This window comes from Liolophura sinensis, chromosome 8 (assembly GCF_032854445.1).
Source record: "Liolophura sinensis isolate JHLJ2023 chromosome 8, CUHK_Ljap_v2, whole genome shotgun sequence".
Taxonomy (NCBI): domain Eukaryota; kingdom Metazoa; phylum Mollusca; class Polyplacophora; order Chitonida; family Chitonidae; genus Liolophura; species Liolophura sinensis.
This window is the reverse complement of record NC_088302.1, coordinates 49,677,093-49,699,939: the sequence shown is the minus strand read 5'-3', so window position 1 is coordinate 49,699,939 and position 22,847 is coordinate 49,677,093. Positions and strand designations below refer to the sequence as shown.

Genomic DNA, 22,847 nt, shown 5'->3' with positions numbered 1-22,847 from the left:
ACTTATCGAAAAGCTTACTTTGAAAACTCATGTGCAAATTAATTCCTAGAAAAGTGGAGAATTCATATATTTATTACAAATTTTGAGGTTTCATCAAAATAATGGGAGGTTCATCACTCAAGGATGAACCATGCTTATGGATTGCTGTAGGTTGTAAATAGACTGTATGTTTAATGTAAATTTGAAACACATACCTTATCTAATCTCAAAATTTCCTGGTCCACGCAAAGTAGGGCTTGAACCATTGCCTGATGTGTTTGGACTATTGAAAGACAAGAATCATAACCCAGCAATCACAACCCATTCTCACCAGCCACAGAGTTTGCATCATAAACTTTTTGAGAAAATATAAATTCCGATTCAAGCACGAACAATTTTCAAAACCAAAAAATTGTCATACCACAAAACTGACAAGATTATAATAATAACACTAAAAATAACCTGTACAACTCAGTTGTACTCACACTCCTTTACACAATGGTTAACAAGAGAAAATTGTCATTTCAACTTCAAACGAATGGAAAATAATTCTAGTACAGATAAACCCAATATCCCTTAAGGATTCCTATGGGAACTGGTCGTGAAACAGAAATGAGAAAGCTGTCAGTATAGAGCTGAATACAAAGATATTCCACGAGAACTGAGTGTGAAGACACACAGAATCATTATGTATTCTGTCTGTGACAGCAATAGGCCAACATTTATAGTAGACAACCCAGGGAGCTGTAGAGAGTCATGCGAAGGTGGATTATTGTTGTCTTGTGTGAAATCTGTTTCTTTGAAGCCTAGATAGATTCTGAGAAAACCATTTCTATCCTGGCAAAGCGCTTTGTCGATTTAAAGAATAAGTGAATTCTAATGAACAGCAATGACATGTCCTAATAAGCAACATTGTTGCAACGTAGAAATGAAAAAAAAAAAATCACTGATTCATGTGAGAACAATTATCTTGGCACACAGCAATGACATGTCCTAATAAGCGATATTGTTGTAATGTAGAAATGAAAAAAAAAATCACTGATTCATGTGAGAACAACTATCTTGGCACACCATCTGTGATATATTGTTACTCATGATGCCTATATGCATTCAAACATGACAGGTCTAATAACTTGATAGAACGCTGAAGAGAAATTCATTTCCACTCACCTTTAGGCTAGTCATTCACGATGTGATGGTGAGGCGAATGTGTCATTGGAAGCCCTTTAACAGCTCCTTAAACACTCGGATTTGCAGAGAAGCTTTGAGCAAACAAGCTCAATATGAGCACTTCTGGCTCAGCTGTTCCTTTGAAGACATTAATCATGCAGTTTGACACAATCCCTTACAACACCACTAGTCCACAAAAATAAAAAAAAAACCACAGCCAAAAATTTTAAATTCCAATCCTATGGACAAAAGATATGTGACATGCAGAGTATAGGTCTGCACAAGGCTCCTCACTTATCCTGGTATGACTTGTATCCCCATTGATCCCAAAACAGTCTTCCTTAAAACTCCCCTTCTTCATGTGTCAGTGAAAGGCAGACCAATGCAAACAGTTCTCAGGAAAAGTCAAGGAAATGGGATTGGTCAGGATTATACAGCCAATTCCACCCCAGAATTCAAAACTGGTCTCCTTAAAGCATCAAGATGGCAACTGTGCCTTAGCAGCTGGCTGGGATGTATAGCCAGTACCAGGGTTATATCCTGGCTTCCCAGCTGTAGCTTTAGCAGCCTTATCAGCCTCCCCTCACTCTCTCTATCATGTTTACGTTTTTATTGGTGTAACATGATTTCACAGAAATCACTTGGGGGCGTATTACTGCTTCTTGGGCTTCCATCATCAGGCAGAAGAGGAGGAGGGGGCCAGTGAGAGCCAGGGTAAACAGGGCAGTAGGAGAGCTGACAAGGACAGGTGAGAAGGCAGCATTACCAACCCCAAACCATTAGAACTCCAGAACAACCAGTAATACATGAGTGGGCATTTAACCATTAGCTCTGGACACAAGGTTAGGCCTCAAAACATTTTGTCATCTCAACAGTTTGCTAATGGTTTCCATGGTGACACAGCCAGAGTTCCTGGGAGTAATCCTATCTCTCAGTACAGGACAAACTTTGACACTGCTCTTTCAGAAGGGATTTTGTTCCCCAGTGAAAGAGCTCTGAGGAATGACAGATGACATGAAGGGATGTCAAATGGCATGGAGCTTCACACCGTTTGAGCTACCCAGAAACACACTAGAGTTCATTGCATCCAACAAAGGTTGAATGGCTGGAGATATTATATCTGACAAGGTTTGCTTTTGGGTAGAGGGAGCTTACATACTGGCAGAAAGCGGGCAAAGGCAACAGTGGCAGACTCCAACCAGGAAATCCACTCCAGTTATCAAAGATAATAATCTGATAGAGGATCCCAATATCTAACTCACAGATGGGAGGGTGAACTCAATTTATGGGTTGTCAGCCATTAGATAGGCATAGCATCTAATGAAATACTTACATTAAAAGCTTCCATGATGATCACTGAGCCAGAGGAGGAGTCACACTGGGGCAGTATCATGACACAATCTGCAACTCCACATGAATGCCAAAACAAGATGCCACATGAAATTATCTCATTGAAAAAATGTCACGCCCCAGACAAGAATTACCATTAAAGAATGAAAGTGACACTCATAAAAATCCTATCATCACTGAGAAGTATGGTAACTCTCCTGACACGGAATGATCTGAAGTGACAGCATCTAATGTGCATTGTCCAACATCCAATTCATAACTTCAAAAGGACTTAGATAGTAAAAGAGAGAATCATGCAAAGTAATTGTATATAGTTTCATGACAGGTCTATCCCATCTCAGAGAAAATTTCAATGACAAAAGAAATCAGGAAATAACTGGGTTTCTTTCAGCATATTTGAGAGCTCTTTAATATACAACAGTATCCTCTCACATGCTTTCTTCACATACATATGTACAGCCTACTTCGTAGAAAGTTTACAATTTGTGACGATGGATTCTGAACTTTAATTTGGATGCTGAAATGTCATAAAAGACTGCACTGACTTTGTGGTTAATATACTACTGGAACGCCATCTCTCCTAAGATCTTTCTACTTGAACTGCATCTGATACTATCAGATGAACAATAATATATTATTTATTGTAATGGTGCCATCCAACACTCAGTCTCCTACCATTTACACTCAAAGGAACAGAATATGGAACTAGTTTTATCTCCTTACAAAGGAGACAATCTGACAAATGAGATGACAGCAGCAACTCCCCTCACCTTTTATTACAAAGGTTCCAGCACCACTCTTCACCATGTTAATTAATAATTGCTCTCACAAATATCGTTACATGTTGGTAAGATTAAAACTATATGTATACATGGTTCACAGAAAAATTGCTTGCTGCTGATCAGTCCTACTCTAGGCTGTGTACCTCTCTGTTTATAGGCCATCATTAAACAAGTGTTTGATTAGGGTAACTCATACCCACTACACCCTTTCCAAACAGTTTCACTGGGCCTCAGACAGAATTTCTTTTTTCATTACTTTTTTTCCCCACTCTTAGTGTACTTAAAATTTTTATTTTTTTCATTTGCTAGAAAAAAAACTTATGCTATTATTTCTGATAGTGTTGGGTAACTTCCAACAAAGAATTTTTTATGGAAGGTCTAATGGTATAAGTGCATGTAGTCATGCAGCAGCTGGGGGTTGTCAGATGTGTTTTTGATGTGGGGCCATCCCTCACACAAACCTACAGACATGGTCCAGGGCTAAAATGCTTGGCTAAGACTCATCCATCCGGTCATTGTTACTTCTTTATGATTAAATGTGTTGTTAATACTTCCCTAACATCTCATCTTTCAAATATTTTGTTTATTTATGTAATCATATGGGGGCGTGGAGGGGAGGGTAATCAAAAAAATGGTGTAATGAGAGTGAAGAAGAAAGGAGATTCAGGAAAGGGAAATGGCCACTAGGGGGATGAGTGCCAGATAAACACTGTGGAGCCTCTCTCAACTGATAAACATCAGGCTAGTCACAATATTTAGTGCCGCCACCAGATGTACCCCAAGAGCCATGTATACACTCAAAGGCTCTTGTATATTATTTGTTCAGTAGTAGGCCAGGCTTTGGAAGACTGATATTGTCAGAAAGTTTGTAACACTTTGCTTACTGCATAAAACAGTTTGCCATACTGCAGCTGTTAAAAACATATCTTTTCTCTACATGAATCATAAGAGTACAAATTGTTTTTGAAGACAACCTTATTTCAGCACTTTAGAAAATGCATTGTTTAACAAAAGGGTACATGTATGTTGGAATATCATTCTGAAAATTGAACTGTCATATATTAACACATAAACCATATTATTATATAATAATTTGCGAATTTTCATTCTTGCCTGAATTTAAAAGTTGAGCACCGACATATGTTCAAAAGCAGAGCCTAAACAAATGTATCCACATGTAGCTTTCAAAGAATACGGAATACCAGCAACCATTTCGAGAGCACATCTGATGAAACAAAGAAATCTTTCAACTGTACCAAATATATGAACACAGCCTTAAAGATCAGCATTTCCAATGGGGCAAAATTGTCTAAATGTTTCCAATAAAGAAAAAATTTTGAACAGTTCACTTTTCAGCTAATAGATTAATTGTGTATTGCTACGCTGGGCTTAAGATTAACTGAAAGAATTAAGCAACAATAATGGTGTTATGGCTATCAAACCAGTTTTCAGTTAACTAGTTTAATGTTAAATATCATTATATGCTCCATGGGACAATTTGTAAGCTTAGCAGGATCTCACAAAATGTGATATTTGGAACTGAAATGAAAATGTTGGGAAACAATCATTTTTTGAGCCTGTATTAAATAGATAACACTGGTTAATAAAGTATCACTGTGCTGATGTTCACTTAACTCCTCTAGTTGTCTAGACACACAGCGCTAGAATTCAATATGGCCACCGTATCAACTGACCAACATTGATGCATCATATACATTTTGCTTGAAGGAAGCGAAAATGGCTTTGATGCCATGATGTTTCTTAATATATCCATGACTTAGGCCTTTCCTCTTGATCATAACTGATAACCATAGCAACTACTAATGTTCAAAGGATGCATGGGTGCTACACGTGAAGCCCATTGGGTTGAAGATGCAACATCCATGATCAAAACAAAACTGAATGTAAAGAAAGACTTCTGCTTTTAAAAATATATATATATCAAAAGGGGAAAAAAACCCACAAACAAAACCATACAAACCAGATTATGTTTCTAAGATATATGTGAGCTTAAACCAGGCTTTATACATGTAATTTGTCTGAAGTTCTCTTCTCAATGGCAGTTGGTAGAGGCAGTTTGGCCGCTTGGTCTGGGCTGATTCTGATGAGCTCAAATCACCTTGCTTGAAGTAATGGGGATCATGTAAAGCCTGTGATTGCCTTTCCTGGCTGGGTGCAATATTTGTATGTTGACCAACTCACCAGAAATGACAGCTGCCTTTTACTGGATCACTGCCTCATAAAACCTCACCAGGACGCCTGTCAGCTTTTATGACATGTCCTAGACAAGGCAGGACAGACTGTTCATGCATATGGACTACCTGATAGCTGTAACATGGTAACATTGGCAAGCCAATGATGAAAGTAACAGTAGCAGACAGGGTCACCCTCTAAAGAACACCCTCTATCAAGAATATCTGACCTTGTCCAGAAGAGGTTTGAGCAATTTGAAGATCCCAACTCTCTCTCTTTGTGGGGCTCAGTTTGGAGACAATAAGCGAGTCGATGCTTCTCCAGTGGCAGTTTGTGTCCGTTGAAGGTCACCAAAATTACTTCACTAGCATACTTGTATATCAAAATGTCAGAGGGTGAGGTCATTCATCTTAAAATACAGAAAATACATCGTCACTTGTACATGTATACATCAAAATATAAACATAGTAGATGGTTTATGGTAAAATATAGAAAATACATGTATTGCCTCGTCACTTGTACATGTATACATCAAAATATAAACATAGTAGATGGTTTATGGTAAAATATAGAAAATACATGTATTGCCTCGTCACTTGTACATGTATACATCAAAATATAAACATAGTAGATGGTTTATGGTAAAATATAGAAAATACATGTATTGCCTCGTCACTTGTACATGTATACATCAAAATATAAACATATTAGATGGTTTATGGGTAAAATATAGAAAATACATGTATTGCCTCATCACTTGTACATGTATAACATCAAAATATAAACATATTAGATGGTTTATGGTAAAATATAGAAAATACATGTATTGCCTCGTCACTTGTACATGTATACATCAAAATATAAACATATTAGATGGTTTATGGTAAAATATAGAAAATACATGTATTGCCTCGTCACTTGTACATGTATACATCAAAATATAAACATATTAGATGGTTCATGACTAAAATATAAAAATACATGTACTGCCTCATCACTTGTACATGTATACATCAAAATATAAACATATTAGATGGTTCATGGTAAAAATATAAAAATACATGTATTGCCTCATCACTTGTACATGTATACATCAAAATGTAAACAGATCATGGTAAAATATAGAAACTTTTGCTATTCACAAGTATCATTTCCTTTATACAATGTATGTACCCGAATTTTAAGAGATGAAGATAATTTATGTTAATGTACAGTACATATTTCTTCTTAATTTACTTGTATAATTGCTTATATACATGTATACACAGTTTATAACCCAAAAGAGATTAAGGTAATTATATTAAATTACAGTACATTTATTTGTTTCTTCACTTGAATTGTTGCTTATGATATATAAGGAGTAAATGTTATAATGTAAGAAATTATATGTGGTGGTGCGTAAATACAGTGCATATTACCTCTTCACTATATTCTCAATATATTCTCATGCAATGTACATGTTGAATGCAAAATGTTACAAGACATTGGGTGGCTGGGCATGTGTTAAACTACATAACATATTGCCTTTTAGCGGTGATTATTTATTTGCTTATACACTGTATACACCAAAGATATTAAGATAAGTTACAGGGCAGTACATATCGCGTCTTCTAATCAGGACATCTCCAGCATGTGATAACGCATGGTGCCTCTCATATAATCAGTACACACATCACAGGCAAGCAGGGGATGCTGTCAAGAGCCGCACAGGTTAGAGTGAAGCCAGGCACACTAAATCCTATCTGACAGTAATGTAATCGTGCATAAGTCTGCACAAATCAAATCAACCTGTCCAACAAGACAGGTATTGCCCTAGCACTGCCTTAACTTTGTGAAATAAACCTAGATCTTGTCTTCTTTTTAAAAGCATGTTATTTGCTCACATCTCAAATGTGACATATATGCATGAAAATGCCATCTTACTACAATATCTGTGCAACCACAAAAATTCCTTTACAAATCAAAGGAAGGGTGGTGGCTATTACATTGTGAGACAAAAGCAAAAAAAAAAAGGTGATCATTAGGGGAAGAGACACACAGGAAGAGCCATCTGCAGCAGGCGCAGTGCCTCAATCCCATTCCTTCTAGAGCAACACGACACTCAGTAGATGTCATTAATAACATTTTCCAAGAGAGTCAGGTGAGGTTCTCCCAGCAGTGGTTGAAGAAACAGTATCGAGTGTGTCTTGCTGGGTGGTCTGAAAACAGGCAGGACCTAATGGCAGAATTACTCTCAGGACATTCCAGTCTCTGGTAATGGTCTGATTTATGCTCATCTTGAGCTTAATGTAACAGAAAAAGCTCCAACATAATTTATTTGTGCCAAAGGATCTGACTGAAGAGAACAGAAAGTGCTTAAGCAGCCGCTGATAATTCACTAATTGGAAGAATGGTTAACACGCAGAAGTAGCATCACTGCCAATAGATGAGCCACAATAAATATGGCCAGTATATAAGCTTGTTATCTCATATACAAGTACATGTCTTATCATCAAGGTTCTCATTTGGTGGCTCACGCATTCATCAAAATAACTTTGTTAGTCAGTATAATCCTGATAGTTATAGCACAGACAACCAATAAGGTTTAATTGCATGCTGTGATTACTGATGGGCAATGAAGGGTCTTTTTGTCAACAACAACATCATGTGTATTACGGCTTAAACGATAATATAATTTATAATCGTCATTTATAGCACCAAACAAACCGCATGCACTTTTACGTGCTGTTAGTAATCCCCAGCTCCCAATTACCGCTGCAATCTATGATCGGTGGCTGAACGCTAAAGCGAATTGCTTTTTGGAAACTGCGGATACCGAGCCAGATGAGGTTTCTTCAGCCTCTTTTTGCTCCAATCATTTCCATCACTGTAATCTTTTCTCGGCTATCACCGGTCCGTAACGAGATTTGGCTGAAAATGCCACTTTCTTGCCTCTACCCTGTGAACGGGGATGGTGGGTCTTCCTGCAGTCGTAACCAACGGCCTCACGCCAACTTAGTGATTTTCTGTCAGTTTGAACTGATCAATAGTGACACTCTTAACAAGGGGCACTGGGCGCAGCCAGACACTGCCTCACAAATCTGTTATGTAAGATTTGGTGGACTATCTTCATGACCTTCCTGCCATAGCCAAGCTCAAATGTACAGGTTCACACAGCAACTCAACTGCACTCAGCCAGCACTTAAGACTGGTTTAAGGCACATCATCTCTCTCTTCTTGAATCCACTTGACATATATGTATTGCAGCATATTACGTAACAAGTTAGGAGAAACCCATTATGAAATTACCGTATCACACTAAATCTGCACTGCACACATCTTTTTTGAAAGTCATTAACATACAGGGCCTGTTATGTCAGAAGATAGATGAGGTCTTCACAATATCATTCCAGCGCCAATCCTAAACGTGTACTTTGCCAATCAACTATTAATGATGCAAATTTGTGTTATTGCATATAATCATGCTCAAACCTAACCACATTCCATTGTCAGTAACACCATAGTTATGTATACAAGGAAATTTTCTTCTTAAAATACACCTTCTCCAATGCAGCAGGGGAGGATAGGGAATCTTCTATCAGTTTGTACATATAACCCTAATTCTTGGGGCACATGGTCTGCTCTTTCTAACCAAAATACATATATACAGCCAATATATTTCTTTCTTTTTTCATGTGGTTAATCAATCCAATGAACAACATATTCATATCTTTACATGTACTTTTCTAAAGAAGTGGGAGAGAAATGTAATTCTTTGCTTTCAGTGCTACTTAGCATCCATCCAAAATATTAGAAGCATTACTGCACCTCTTTCTGGCAATATATTAGATGTACAGGGCGTCCCAGAAGTCGTGCACCATCCTGATTTTCATTTTTTTCTGTGTTTCAGATTTAATACTGGTTTTAAATTTTTTTCTCTCTTTCAGAGTTAATTATGGTTAATAAACTAACTGTACAAGAAACAGTTGAATTGGTTTTTATGTTTGGAAGAGATAGGGCAACACACCACTCAAGCATTCAACTTCGACCTGGATGGTGTGCAACTTCTGGGACACCTTGTATACTGTTGTTCAGTTAACTGATCCATATATATGTATATGGACTAGTCATCTCCATTCCTTTCCCAGATCAAGAATCTTAAAACTTCATCCAAGTACCATCTACTTTTGTGAAAGTACACATACCTACTTAAAATGACCTAATATTTCAGATCTAATATCTGCAATGGAGGTACATTCTTTTTGGAGTAACCTTTTATCTTTTAATCTGCATATGATAAAGTAACTGAGCCAAGCTACACCTCAACAGCGCCTTAAGTCACACACTGGAAGGCTTAGAATTTTATTCAAGATAACATATTACTGTGATAAACAGACTCCCATGGGAGTCTGGCAAAGATGCCTTTCTAATCCAAAACAGAGCTTTTCTTGAAAATCAATAATGCCATGGTATCTGAGACTCTTCCCAGAGACCAAAACTCTTCTCGCTACTATAAACTTCACAACTTGTACACACCAACTTGTTTATCTCACTATTTCCTCATTTTCTAGACAAAATAATCTACATATAACTTCATTGGGTATTTCAGTTCAAAGGTAGGATAGAAGGTATCACCAAACTCTCTTGTGAAACTACTTTAAATCTTCAACCTTTTCGAACTCCAAAGCACTTTTTTCACAGAGAAATTTATGCACACAAGTCTTACAAATATGATGCTATAAGTGATTTGTTTGTGTCACTAAAGATGGAAGATTCATACAACAGTTCAATATACCCCATAGTTCTCTCTGAAAGTTTCAAAATATTGGATGTAGTGGTGGTTGAAAAAGTTGAAGAATTGGGTACATATAATTTCAGCTGGTATTTCAAACTCAGAGGTAGGACAGACATATCCCCCATACATGTACTCCCCTGTACTTCAAATGCATTAATTTATAACTATCAGATAAAAATGTACAGATATGTAAAAGCAGATCTTTTATCCAGATGTATTTGAAGAATAGGAGAGTGTAATCTCTCTTCATAATTTGATGATTTCATGGCTGAAAGGTTGACGTTTGCCTTTCAATCGCCAAGTTGCAAAACTTTTGGGTTCATTGAACTTCAATCCCAGATGCTGACAGGCAAATTTCAGGATTCCACAGCTTGCATTGTTCTCAGGGCCAATTAACAGTTCATGGTGTTCTCTTGTGTGGTTGAGCATGAAGTCCACTGCAGAAAACTTGCCTTCACTCACTAATATGACACAAGTTGAGAAGTAAAATATCAGTGATTTATTTTGGCCACTCCGGTTTTTGTCCACTCATAAAACTGGCTATCACTGTATAAGTGCAAAAGTCTCGAGCATTGTTCAACCACATTCAAAATACTTCCAGAGGATAACTAAATTTAATGTGATCACTGATTCAAAATCTTATTCAACTTCAGTGAAGTAAATGCTCAATTGTGAAGTGTTTTCTTTCTTCTAGATTTGATAAGAAACAATTTTACTATTCTGTCTTTGTCTACATACAATTCCTCCATGAACACTCCAACATGTGCGTCAAAAAATGAAATAATTTGACAAGACAACTAAATATAACCAATGGAATAATGATTTTTATCAAGCAAATTTAAATACCATAATTCCTCAACCTTTTCACATATGAAAGAGCAACTTTCAGTGCAATTCATGTTTTTTATTTGATTTTCGAGACAAAATTACAATGGTCTGATTGGCCAACTTCAGGGCTTCACAAAAAGTATAATTTTCTCAGCCTACATAAAATAATGTCCTCAGATTTTGCCTGAATAAACACCCTGCAAACATGTGAGAGGGTTGAAGAATTACAGTATAGAGCATCAAAGATGCTAGTTTTACAAAACAAGACAGCTGTTATTGCCATGCCTATGTCAAACCCATTATCCCAACACTTGTGTGCAGATAGCCTCTTTCTCCCATAGTCCAACAAGAGACCTCCGATATTTGGTGTTGCATTTATCAAGGGCAAGCTAAAATACTTGATACAGTGTATGTGGAGTCCAAGAAGGGTGACAGAATCATCAGAGGTGGCTAAGATGGCACCAGGTGGCATTAAAATAATACCACTAATAAGGGTGAAAATTCCAGCAGCCATTAACCACTTTGTCAGTAACCACACCCGTTAATGAGTTTGCCATTCCTCACACTGCTACTAACAACACCTCCACAGCCCCTCCCTCCCACGATTCTTGCTCTCCCCACAGCTATACTGTGACTCCTCTATTACCAGTAAAGGCACAGCTGCCAGAGTGAGTTAGCAAGCTTAATATAAATAAATACATGTGCAGGCTGCCACAAGTTTTAACAACAAGGTGACTGTTTAGGACTGAGTGAATAGTCACACCACCAATTAGCAGTACAATTATCCACTTTGTGCAATTACACACATGTTTTATGTCATCTACAAACTGTATACACTCAACAATAAAGGTAAGCCTTAAAGCATATCCCTGCAGAATATTAACCCAGCTTCTACACTTTCCATGTATGACAGCACGAATATACATTTACTGTTCTGCATCTTTAATCAGGAGGTTAAAATAATCAACCCCTCCCCTCCTCATTCCCCCAAAGGCTCCATTCTTCTACTCCCTTACGCTGTCAGAATTCTTCAGCATGGTTATTACTTATGCACATATATTTTTTGCCATTTTTAAATATGTTTTGATATAGTAAATGTTCTCAAATATATATATTATGTTCTTAAATACATAAATATATATTTATACATTAACTTGATAGTGTTCAAGAATATTTCTATTTTATATACACATTCAAGGGCAGAGTTTTAGAGGCTGAATGCAAATCGCCATCCTTTGCCAAACACCTGCCAAACCCCCTGACTTCACTCACAAAATGTCCTGACTTCACTTACAAAACGTCTTGACTTCACTTAAAAAATGTCCTGACTTCATGAACAAAATGTCATGGCTTCACTTACAAAACATCCTGACTTCATTTCCAAACATCCTGACTTCACTTACAAAGTGGCTATCAGCCTTCTCTGTGCAGGATGCCAAAGTGTACTGTGTATTAGATGAAGTGTGACAAATCTCCTGACCTTAAGATGCAGCTAGAGCTGGATTTGAGCCTCTGACTTCAGTTCTCAAAAGCAGATCAGTTGAGGCCAGAACAGTGCTTTGGCTGGGTGAACTAGCATGGGTCTAAATGGTTTTTCAAACAAGACATGCTGCATAATTCACACCCAAAAAGTGATGAAACTTTTGACAATAATAGTTAAGGCTCCATGAGCTTGCATTTAAAAAGGACTACACTGAATGTTGCAGAGCATTATGGGAAATGATTGCTCATAGATATCTTACAGAATGGAATGAAATCATCAGAATTAGCCCTACTGAATGACATGTTGACAGATTTCTAATTGTTCAGATACAAAACCATTTCCACATTTAATTGGAATGGCTCTTAACCATAATGCCGTCATTCCAAGCCAGATAACAACTTACGGATTGAAGCCGACACAAAATTTGTTAGATGTACAGAAGAATGGGCAATTTCTAAGACTTGCTGTATCATTAAAGCTCATGGCTGTAATGATTGATTGACAACACATGCTTGAACAGTTATGAAAAATTACGGGCTAAGTGCAAAATGCCACCTGCCTTGAAAACATAATGTGTTATTGATTTAAACACAAATTATACAAAGTGGACAACAGAGACGAAAGACGCAAGAGTGTTTTTGTTGTCTGCAGCTCATTTTTTCATTTTCATATGGCATGCTTTGAACAAGTGAAACAAAAACTTCTATCCTTCACAGAGAATGAAAATTGTGTTAGATGCTGTGTCCAGGCCTATATCGACTGTCTTCCATGCATCACTGAAAATTGGTGACATCTCTTTTCAGGCAACCAGCTTTATTTGTTATTACTTTTTGCATATACCTGGTGTGTCTTAGGTTGTTTTTGAAATGGTTATTGCCATTATGTACTGAGAACACACCATTATGGTTTAGGAGTGGTGTACGAATGTTGACCTGATCATGCTTAGATTCTGATATGTTCACTGATATGTTACACGCACATGATAAATCAAACTCCCTTCAGCTTTACTTGAAGAGATACCAGAATTACTTAGACAAAAAACAATGCTGAGAGAAAACAAAATGTTTATTTACACTTGCACATATTTATTTTGTTGCTTAACAATACTCAAGAATAATCACTTTCAGGAATAACAGGAAGAAACTGGAGTACCTGGCAGTAAACTGTCCAAGTCCAGTCAGGGCACCTGCCAACCCTCCTCATTCAAGGCAGCAGAACCATCCAGATCTAGATTCAGCAATCATTTTCCTGAGGCCATGTTGAAATAAATATCACATGTTGATCAGCTGGGTCCGGCTGTTCAAAAGTGTTGCAGCACATAATACCAGATTTAGAATACCAGAAGTAAAAGAAAGCTAAAATGTGGAGCAAGATTCATCGTATTGACAACTGAAAACTATGAGTAAAAATACTTACATTTATTTTTTTAGATTTTTTTGAAGAGTGTTAAAAGGCATTCAAATATTTGAATTCGATGGTGGGCTTTATGAGCCTCACTGGCAGCATCTAGGAACATCACCTTTTTCTCCTGATGTTCACCTGAAGGCAGGAATTTTTGGGAACATTATTTCAGTAATCTTTTACTCATGGGTAGAAAGAGTTATTCCCACATTCAGTGTCTTCCTGTGACATCACAGTTCCTAAACTCTTATAGTATGGTCCATAAGCCCAGCTTAGAATTCAAATGTTTGAACGCCTTTAACTGTCTTCAAAAAAATCTAAAAAAGAAAATGAAAGTATATTTATGCATAGTTTTAAGGGGTCTATTATTAAGTTATGCCAACTACGATTTTAGAGGTCTTTTCCTTTAAAGCCAAGTCTTCAATTTTTTCCAAAATTAATGGTGTAAAAGTATATTAAATACAAAGTAAATCTGGTGCAGTTGTATGTGGCCTTTGTACAACTGTGTTAGCTGCTCAGTTTTAAATATGATTTAATGCCAGTAGTAACTAATACACTTTTGAAAAAATGGGTCCTGGATTATCATTTTGAAAAACTTTAGCATTAACCTACACATTTCAATAAGAAAACAGTTTTTCACATATCTTTGGAACAAGCTAAGCATCCTGAACACATTTGCTAAAAAACAATAAAATACACTTTAACATTGTTGCACGCTGCTGTAAGAAATGCATGAGCTCCAGTCCTACAACATTTAAGCATGCATTCAATGATGTTCTAGTATGTAACAGAAACATTCAAATGGCCAAATAACCCTAAGGTTGTTTTAACATTGCTGCATTATGCATCAAAACTTTTATCTACTAACCTTCTGGTATAAGAGATATATTTGTATCCCAGTGCTGAAGTGCTTGCTAAAAAAAAAGCTTGGTGCATGACGCTGTGCTATTATAAACTCGATAGTCTATAATCCATCGTGCAAAACATGCTGAAGACTTCAAAGGGAGACGACCTCGCAGGTTGTGATCGCAGCCAGCACAGCCATCTCTTACAGAACAAACGAACATAACTTGCCTGAGCAAAATCAACTCAATCTAGAATCCTTCAGCTTTCACAAATTAAGTTATGTCGCATAATAGACAGACATCGCTTAAAAAAAAAAATGGCATGACCAAAATCAATAGATGCGACTTTATTATTAATATAAAATATCAATATAAAAGTGGAAAATGTCAAAAGATGGCCAATTATCTTGGAGGTTCCATCAGAGAATAGAGTGGCTGAATGGATCAGGTTTGGAACACACACGCTGCTGGTATAGCCAGTGATATGCTAAGATCAAAGCTGGTCTAGTACAACAATCTGGCACTTGCCTGCAGGATAACTGCTTCAGACAACTGCTTCTTATCAGTCATAATCCTTTTTAACATTTAACCATGAAATTTCAGGTATCAAAAACAAGAACAGAAAGCTCTTTACGGTCTGACATACATGTACATGTGTATGTGCCTGACTACAGCATGCATTATTAGTTTTTAAGAAAAAATGGTTTGTATATGCATTTTACTAATTTTTGACAAAATTGCTTCAAATTACAGTCTGTACAGTCAGCAATGACAAACTTGACATGTCAACTGTATAATACAAACTATTGTATTCCAAAATGATATCCTACATATACTTTTAAGTCTACTTACACACAGTAGTACATGGTCCTATGGTACACTGATTTATTTATTTGAATGGGGTTTTAAGCCACACTCGTGAGATACACTGACAAAAGTTTGCTACACAAGTGTTGTCAAGTGTGATATGTATATTCAGGTCTGATGAAAGAACCCAGATCTGATAAAGAACCCAGATCTGATGAAAGAACCCAGATATGAGCAAAGGATCCAGATCTGAGCCAAGGATCCACTGGCAGTTCCCACATGTACATTACTGAGGATCAGTTCCTAAGATAATACCAAATGGTTACTGGCTTTTTCATGCAATGGTAATTTAACATTGGGGCTAGATTGTATACAATGTGATATTATGATGGCGTCATCCTTTGCCCATCTGTTCCTATGTACCCTGTTACTTTCTTTGTAGGATGGATATTTTGATCCAGGTGCACATGTACATCAGACTGTGGCTGACAATCAGTGTAAATCCTCTAAGCTTTTTTGGAAAAACTTTATGTGGGCCAACAAGAGTTTAGGAATAAAAGCTCTTCACATTTCTGACACACAAACTTAAAAGATGCATAATAATCCCATGGCTAATTGGTTGCTTGAAGAAAAAATTTCTTGCAGGCCTGAAATGTATAAGAAAGTATAAAAAAGAAGGCAATTTTTCTCAGTAAAATCTCCATCAAGCTGACTGTTTTGAATCCAATTTGTTCTGTGTTACAACCAAGCCGCAAAGATTAAAAAAATATTAATGTCAGAAAGTATTTCTGTAAAAAAAGGAACATTTACCATTACAGTCTGGAACCATAACAGCTTAATTTCTTATCTGGTTGCAGGTCCAAGAAAGCAACCAATTTACTAGACTTCGCGAGACATAAAAGTGGAATTGATAAAAATCAAAAACTTTGTAAAAAATAGAGTAACTTCAATACATTCAATTAAAAGTAATTGACAATATTACGAAAATATACCAACAAAACATACGAGTAATATCTTAACAAGCAAACTCACAAAAAAGAGCCTACTGGCATTTATCTTTCTAGTCTGGTACTTTTTGCTTTTCCAAATCGATTCCTCTCTTTTACAGATGGAATTCAGAGTGAGTTCCAATTAATTTCCCATTTATGCCCACAGCACCACTGCCACATCTATTCTCTTCCATTCAATAATCTGTGGATGTGTTACTAAGGCGACGGAAGCTTTCTTAGGGCCAAACATCTCTTTAATTTAGAAATGGGTCTGCAAATCTTAGGAAACAAATCACAGTGATCAAAGTGGGGCATTTTTTGAAGCCATGTTGTTATCTCTATAAATGGACCTGATCAAGGATTACATGTACAGTATTTCACAGTGGGAGACATATGCCGGAAATGTGCCGTTACATACATCCAGTCATATTCGTCATGAACTGTACATATAGAGAAGTCCTCACTACTCACACATACAGCAATAGTAATTCACATTTATAAGCTAAAAACATGGGTTTTATCTTGTGCCCACTTTCACAAAACTTTGTAAATAAATTTCTCATAACATAACGGCTTAACTCGTAAACAAGGTCACCTTATGACACAATAACCTAGACGACATCTTTTACAAAAAAAACTATGAGAAATATGATTGACAAAGTTTTGTGAAAGTGACCCTGCCCTTGCACCCTGTATTCATCATAAATTGGTCATGTTAAATTACCTACTTTGTCATGGGAAGAGTAATCTTCAATTGCCTGTAAGAGGAATGGAGGAATTAACGAAGCACAACATGTGTCTCTGAGATGTGTGCTGTCCGTGGAAGGAATACATAATGTACAAGGAATTGTGGAAGAGATTAATGGCGAATGTCACGATGCAAAAATGGTTGTTGTTGCAAATATTTTAAATGATTTTAATGGAGCACTCGTTATGGTACCCCTCATGCATGATGTTCAATTGTCAATGTCTCATGTTGTAGAAGAGATTAATTATGATAATGATGTTGTAGAAGAGATTAATTATGAACATGATGTTGTAGAAGAGATGAATTATGAACATGATGTTGTAGAAGAGATTAATTATGAACATGATGTTGTAGAAGAGATTAATTATGAACATGATGTTGTAGAAGAGATTAATTATGAACATGATGTTGTAGAAGAGATTAATTATGAACATGATATTGTAGAAGAGATGAATTATGAACATGATGTTGTAGAAGAGATGAATTATGAACATGATGTTGTAGAAGAGGTTAATTATGAACATGATGTTGTAGAAGAGATTAATTATGAACATGATATTGTAGAAGAGATGAATTATGAACATGATGTTGTAGAAGAGATTAATTATGAACATGATGTTGTAGAAGAGATTAATTATGAACATGATGTTGTAGAAGAGGTTAATTATGAACATGATGTTGTAGAAGAGATTAATTATGAACATGATGTTGTAGAAGAGATTAATTATGAACATGATATTGTAGAAGAGATGAATTATGAACATGATGTTGTAGAAGAGATGAATTATGAACATGATGTTGTAGAAGAGGTTAATTATGAACATGATGTTGTAGAAGAGGTTAATTATGAACATGATATTGTAGAAGAGATGAATTATGAACATGATGTTGTAGAAAAGGTTAATTATGAACATGATGTTGTAGAAGAGATGAATTATGAACATGATGTTGTAGAAGAGATTAATTATGAACATGATGTTGTAGAAGAGGTTAATTATGAACATGATATTGTAGAAGAGATGAATTATGAACATGATGTTGTAGAAGAGATGAATTATGAACATGATGTTGTAGAAGAGGTTAATTATGAACATGATATTGTAGAAGAGATGAATTATGAACATGATGTTGTAGAAGAGGTTAATTATGAACATGATCTTGTGGAACAGATTAGTGATGCACATCATGCTGCAGAAGAGACACGTTATGGTGCACATAATGTGAAACATTTAATCTGGTACAAATCGTGTTGTGGATGACATTTATTATTTACATTTTGTTGCAAAAAACATAAGTGAATGTGGTTCATATTAATCAAGTGCAACGTGCTGTGGAAGAAATAAGTTCATCATGCACAACATGTTGTGACAGACATTAATGGTATATGTCAACAGGTGTAAGGTTACCTGTGCACATGCTGTCTTAGAGAGATTAGTAATGCACAGCATGTTGTGACAGACATTAATGGTGCATGTCAACAGGTGTAAGGTTACCTGTGCACATGCTGTCTTAGAGAGATTAGTAATGCACAACATGTTGTGACAGACATTAATGGTGCATGTCAATAGGTGTAAGGTTACCTGTGCACATGCTGTCTTAGAGAGATTAGTAATGCACAACATGTTGTGACAGACATTAATGGTGCATGTCAATAGGTGTAAGGTTACCTGTGCACATGCTGTCTTAGAGAGATTGGTAATGCACAACATGTTGTGACAGACATTAATGGTGCATGTCAATAGGTGTAAGGTTACCTGTGCACATGCTGTCCTAGAGAGATTAATAATGCACTGAGTATTGAGGAGGTTTTTCATGAAAAGGGTCATCAGAGTACTCGACATTATGAAATGTTAAATGAGGAGAAAACTTACACGTTTCCATCATATATGCATGTATAGAAGACTGGGACCCTGATATTTATGAAACAGAATTAATACTGATGTTATCTTGTATATGTTACTGGAACATTTGCATATTAGTAGTATTGACAAGATTGATTTTCTGCAAGGTAGAGACTCTATGTTACAAAAGCAGATTAGCTGAAAGGCCTTGCATGAAAAATGGCACTGTCATTGACCAGATCAACTGAGCACAATTCATAGATGGCATACACAACTGGAATACTGGCCATTATCAAACAGATCATCAACAATACATAAACACAGGAGTTTTATATGGTGAGACAGCTATAACTACTGTAAATGTTTGTCATAGTGACTTGGCCATTGTAGTGGACAGGGCACATTTATACTATTCGGGATACCTGGCATAGATGCCGATGGGTCTGTTACACATACATGTATCTGGCCATATTTTAAGTCATCAATAAAGAATTTTTAGTCACTAATCCCACATTTTCACCCTTATCACTGGGGATATGGCACTGACGGACAATACACTCCGAGCAGTCATGTTGTAGAAGCCTTTATGAACTTGGCCAGTCACTAGAGCTGAATATGTCGTGATAATTGGCTGTCACGTCAAAATGTGGTTTCTTACAGTGGATAGACAGATATCAATGCAATAAATTGGATTTTGCGGTTAGTTTAAGTGTTAAACTTATGCATTTAGGAGCACGGAACTGAGAACGGCTGCGTATATATTGGGCATGATACTGCAGTAACTTGTCTGGGTGAGCTAGCATGTGTATGGAGTGCACATGTATTTAGAAACACTAGTAAGGCGGTTCACGTGTTAGATCAGGACCCTGTATATTGCTTGTCTAATCAGGCATTGTTCTTGCCAGGTGTATTTGTGAACTTAAAAGTTGTACATGTATTTATTTTGTGTTTTGCTTAAATCATTAATGTTTTTCCTCATTCTTTAAAATATTTCACAAATATGACGGTTAATGAGTAAAAAGCAGTGCAGAGCCAAACAAGACCCACAGCATCCATCCGGTGTTATCACGTTTTGAAAATGCTACCTTACTGAATAAAATCTTGTGATTTCCAGTCAGAGACATGAGTTGGTAATCCACTGAAGATCCCTGCTATGTAACGGTAAAAAAATTTTACAACTGTCAACCGCTAGCTTAACAGACAGAACCTAAATAGAAAATACATGTCAACAAATTATACACACAAGAGAGAACATTGACAGCCATGACAGAGGTCTTTTCATTTATTGCTTCTTACAGCTTTTAACGGCTCATCTCCGATTCCATATCAACCATACCTGTTCAAACAAAATACACAGGAAAAATGTGCCCGATGGCAATTAAAAGGTGAAAATTTGTATGCATGTATGTACACCTACTATACATAAATATATGTCATCTCTGTGTGGTTACCTGGTGTAACTGAGCCCAACAATAAACGCTGTTTTAATGAGAAATTTTGCATACTACTGTCATTTTTTTTACAAACTTTTCATTGTCATGATCACTTTAGATAAAATGAGCTGCACGTGTACACATAACTGCATGTTAAACTATGGTTAACCTCCAGAAGAACAAAATCAATAATAAAGATGGACTCACCATGCAATTCTACAAGCCTTCGGGGAATTACTATGTAACCTGAAAGAACAAAAAACATCCAGGCTAAGCTTACACTTGATGAAATGTATTTCTTTTCACATAAACTAACACTTGAATTTATGATTTATTTATCTAAGTTTAGTCTTACGCTGCACTTAAAGAGTATTTCACTTATACGACAGCGGCTAGCATTATAGTGGGAGGAAACCTGGCACAACCTGGGGGAAACCCACGACCATCCGCAGGTTGCTGACAGACCTTTCCACAATTGGTCGCAGAGGAAGCCAGTGTAAGTTGGACTTGAACTCACAGTGACCGCATTAGTGAGAGGCTCCTGGGCAACTGCGCCGCACTGGCAAGCTAAGTACCTTGGTCATGGAAGCAGATTGGAATTGATGAGTTTCAATTCTCATTTGAACACTCAATAATAACTTTTCAGAAACAATACATATAAATTTGAAGAAATCTAAAATTCAAACATTTCCAATGTTTGGAAAAAGAAATGATCTTTTCATTCTTGAAGTATTACTCTTATGGGACATATTCCTCCAAGTCCATAACAGAACAAGAAAGTCCAAAATTTTGTTCACAATGGACAAAATGGGTCTAAAACTCAAACTGACCTGTAACTCGCCATGGTTAAGCCAACTACTAAGTTTAAATTCAATATAATGGACCAGCCCTCTTGAAAATAAGGCTCAGAAACTGTTTACTGACAAAATAGGTCATAATTTTGTCCATGATTGACAAAACAGACCGAACTTGATCTTTAACCCTGGACAGTGAGTTGTCATATCCACAGCTCTCTAGAACAATATTTATGGTATTCAACCTACAATGTGCAATATCCTCTACATCTTTTAAAGTTGTTTAGAAGAACCTCATACAAGTATTTAAATGATACATTTTACTTAAGACTCTAGATTGACTTTTAGCAAACAGTTCAAGACACTGCCACATACATGTGTATAACTGTTCATGAAGAAACAGGGTTTCATATTTTGGCCTTCTGGCAATCTGTAGACCTTGTAACTGAGAACTCTGAGCCACTATACAGTAAACAGATTAAAGGGCGAAAGCATCAATGTACAAGACAGATTTTGAAGACAAGAGAACTTCTTGATGGCAGAAAAACGCCTCTTTATATTTCACATCTGTGGGCATTACGCAAGTTGTGCATGCATGATGGCCACAGCTTTATGGGTGATCACGTAACCTGGATGTGAATCAATAGAATAAAACACATCTGCCTGCTGAGATAAGCCTCTATATTACACTAACAACCTGTGTCCAGATCCATACAGATTTAGGAAATCAACCATGCCCATATCAAATGCTTTAAAAAAAAAATTCTGTTAAAAACTAATATTTCAAAATTAAAAGCATGAAAACTGGAAATCTTTTACAATTTTACTGAGAACTTAGATTCAACAAGGCTAAATATGAAAGCATTATACATATGACTGAATACACACTTTGTGGTCATTTGGAATAGGAAAGATTGAGCCTGTGGTACAGTGGTCAAAGGTGACTGCCTTTCAATCTCTAGCACACAGGTGTTTGTTCAAATCCAGCTTTGGGCTGAGAATTGTAGATTCCATATAAGCAGCAATTGATGCATGTGGGACAGACTGAAGCTCACTAAATGTATCTTTCAACAATATGATGTGCATATTTGTACATTATCCATGCACAAGTTTGTCAAGAACTTGCCAAAGGTTGGTGGTTTAATTACCCCAGGCACCCAGGCAAACTGTCTGCCATCATATACTTGTAATATGGCACTAAACATCAATCAGACAAACAAATAAAATATCTGGAAAAGGCTGACAGGATTGACATATACATGTAACAGAACATGTCTTTAGCATGGCCTGAAATATTTAGTGTTATGTGGGGGGGGGGGGGTGCAAGCGTACTGCAGGTTAAATCATACCATGCTCCATTGAAGGTCATCTAGCTCTCATCACTGTATGCACTGGGCAGATGATGAAGGTCCTGTCATGTCAGCGTCTAT

At 36.6% G+C, this 22,847-nt stretch overlaps 2 protein-coding genes across 3 annotated transcripts in view; one reads left to right on the top strand and one right to left on the bottom strand.

Moving 5' to 3' along the window:
- LOC135472373 (transient receptor potential-gamma protein-like) overlaps window positions 1–22,847 on the bottom strand; it is a 158,761-nt gene that overhangs the window by 77,716 nt on the left and 58,198 nt on the right. For both annotated transcript variants that reach the window (XM_064751846.1, XM_064751847.1), the window contains one exon: window positions 20,831–20,869. The gene's annotated coding sequence lies outside the window, so the exon portion shown is untranslated. The remainder of the gene's footprint in view (window positions 1–20,830; window positions 20,870–22,847) is intronic.
- Window positions 17,487–18,608, top strand: LOC135473634 (uncharacterized). The gene has a single exon (XM_064753495.1). It carries the CDS (start codon window positions 17,487–17,489, stop codon window positions 18,606–18,608), a length of 1,122 nt encoding a protein of 373 aa, XP_064609565.1.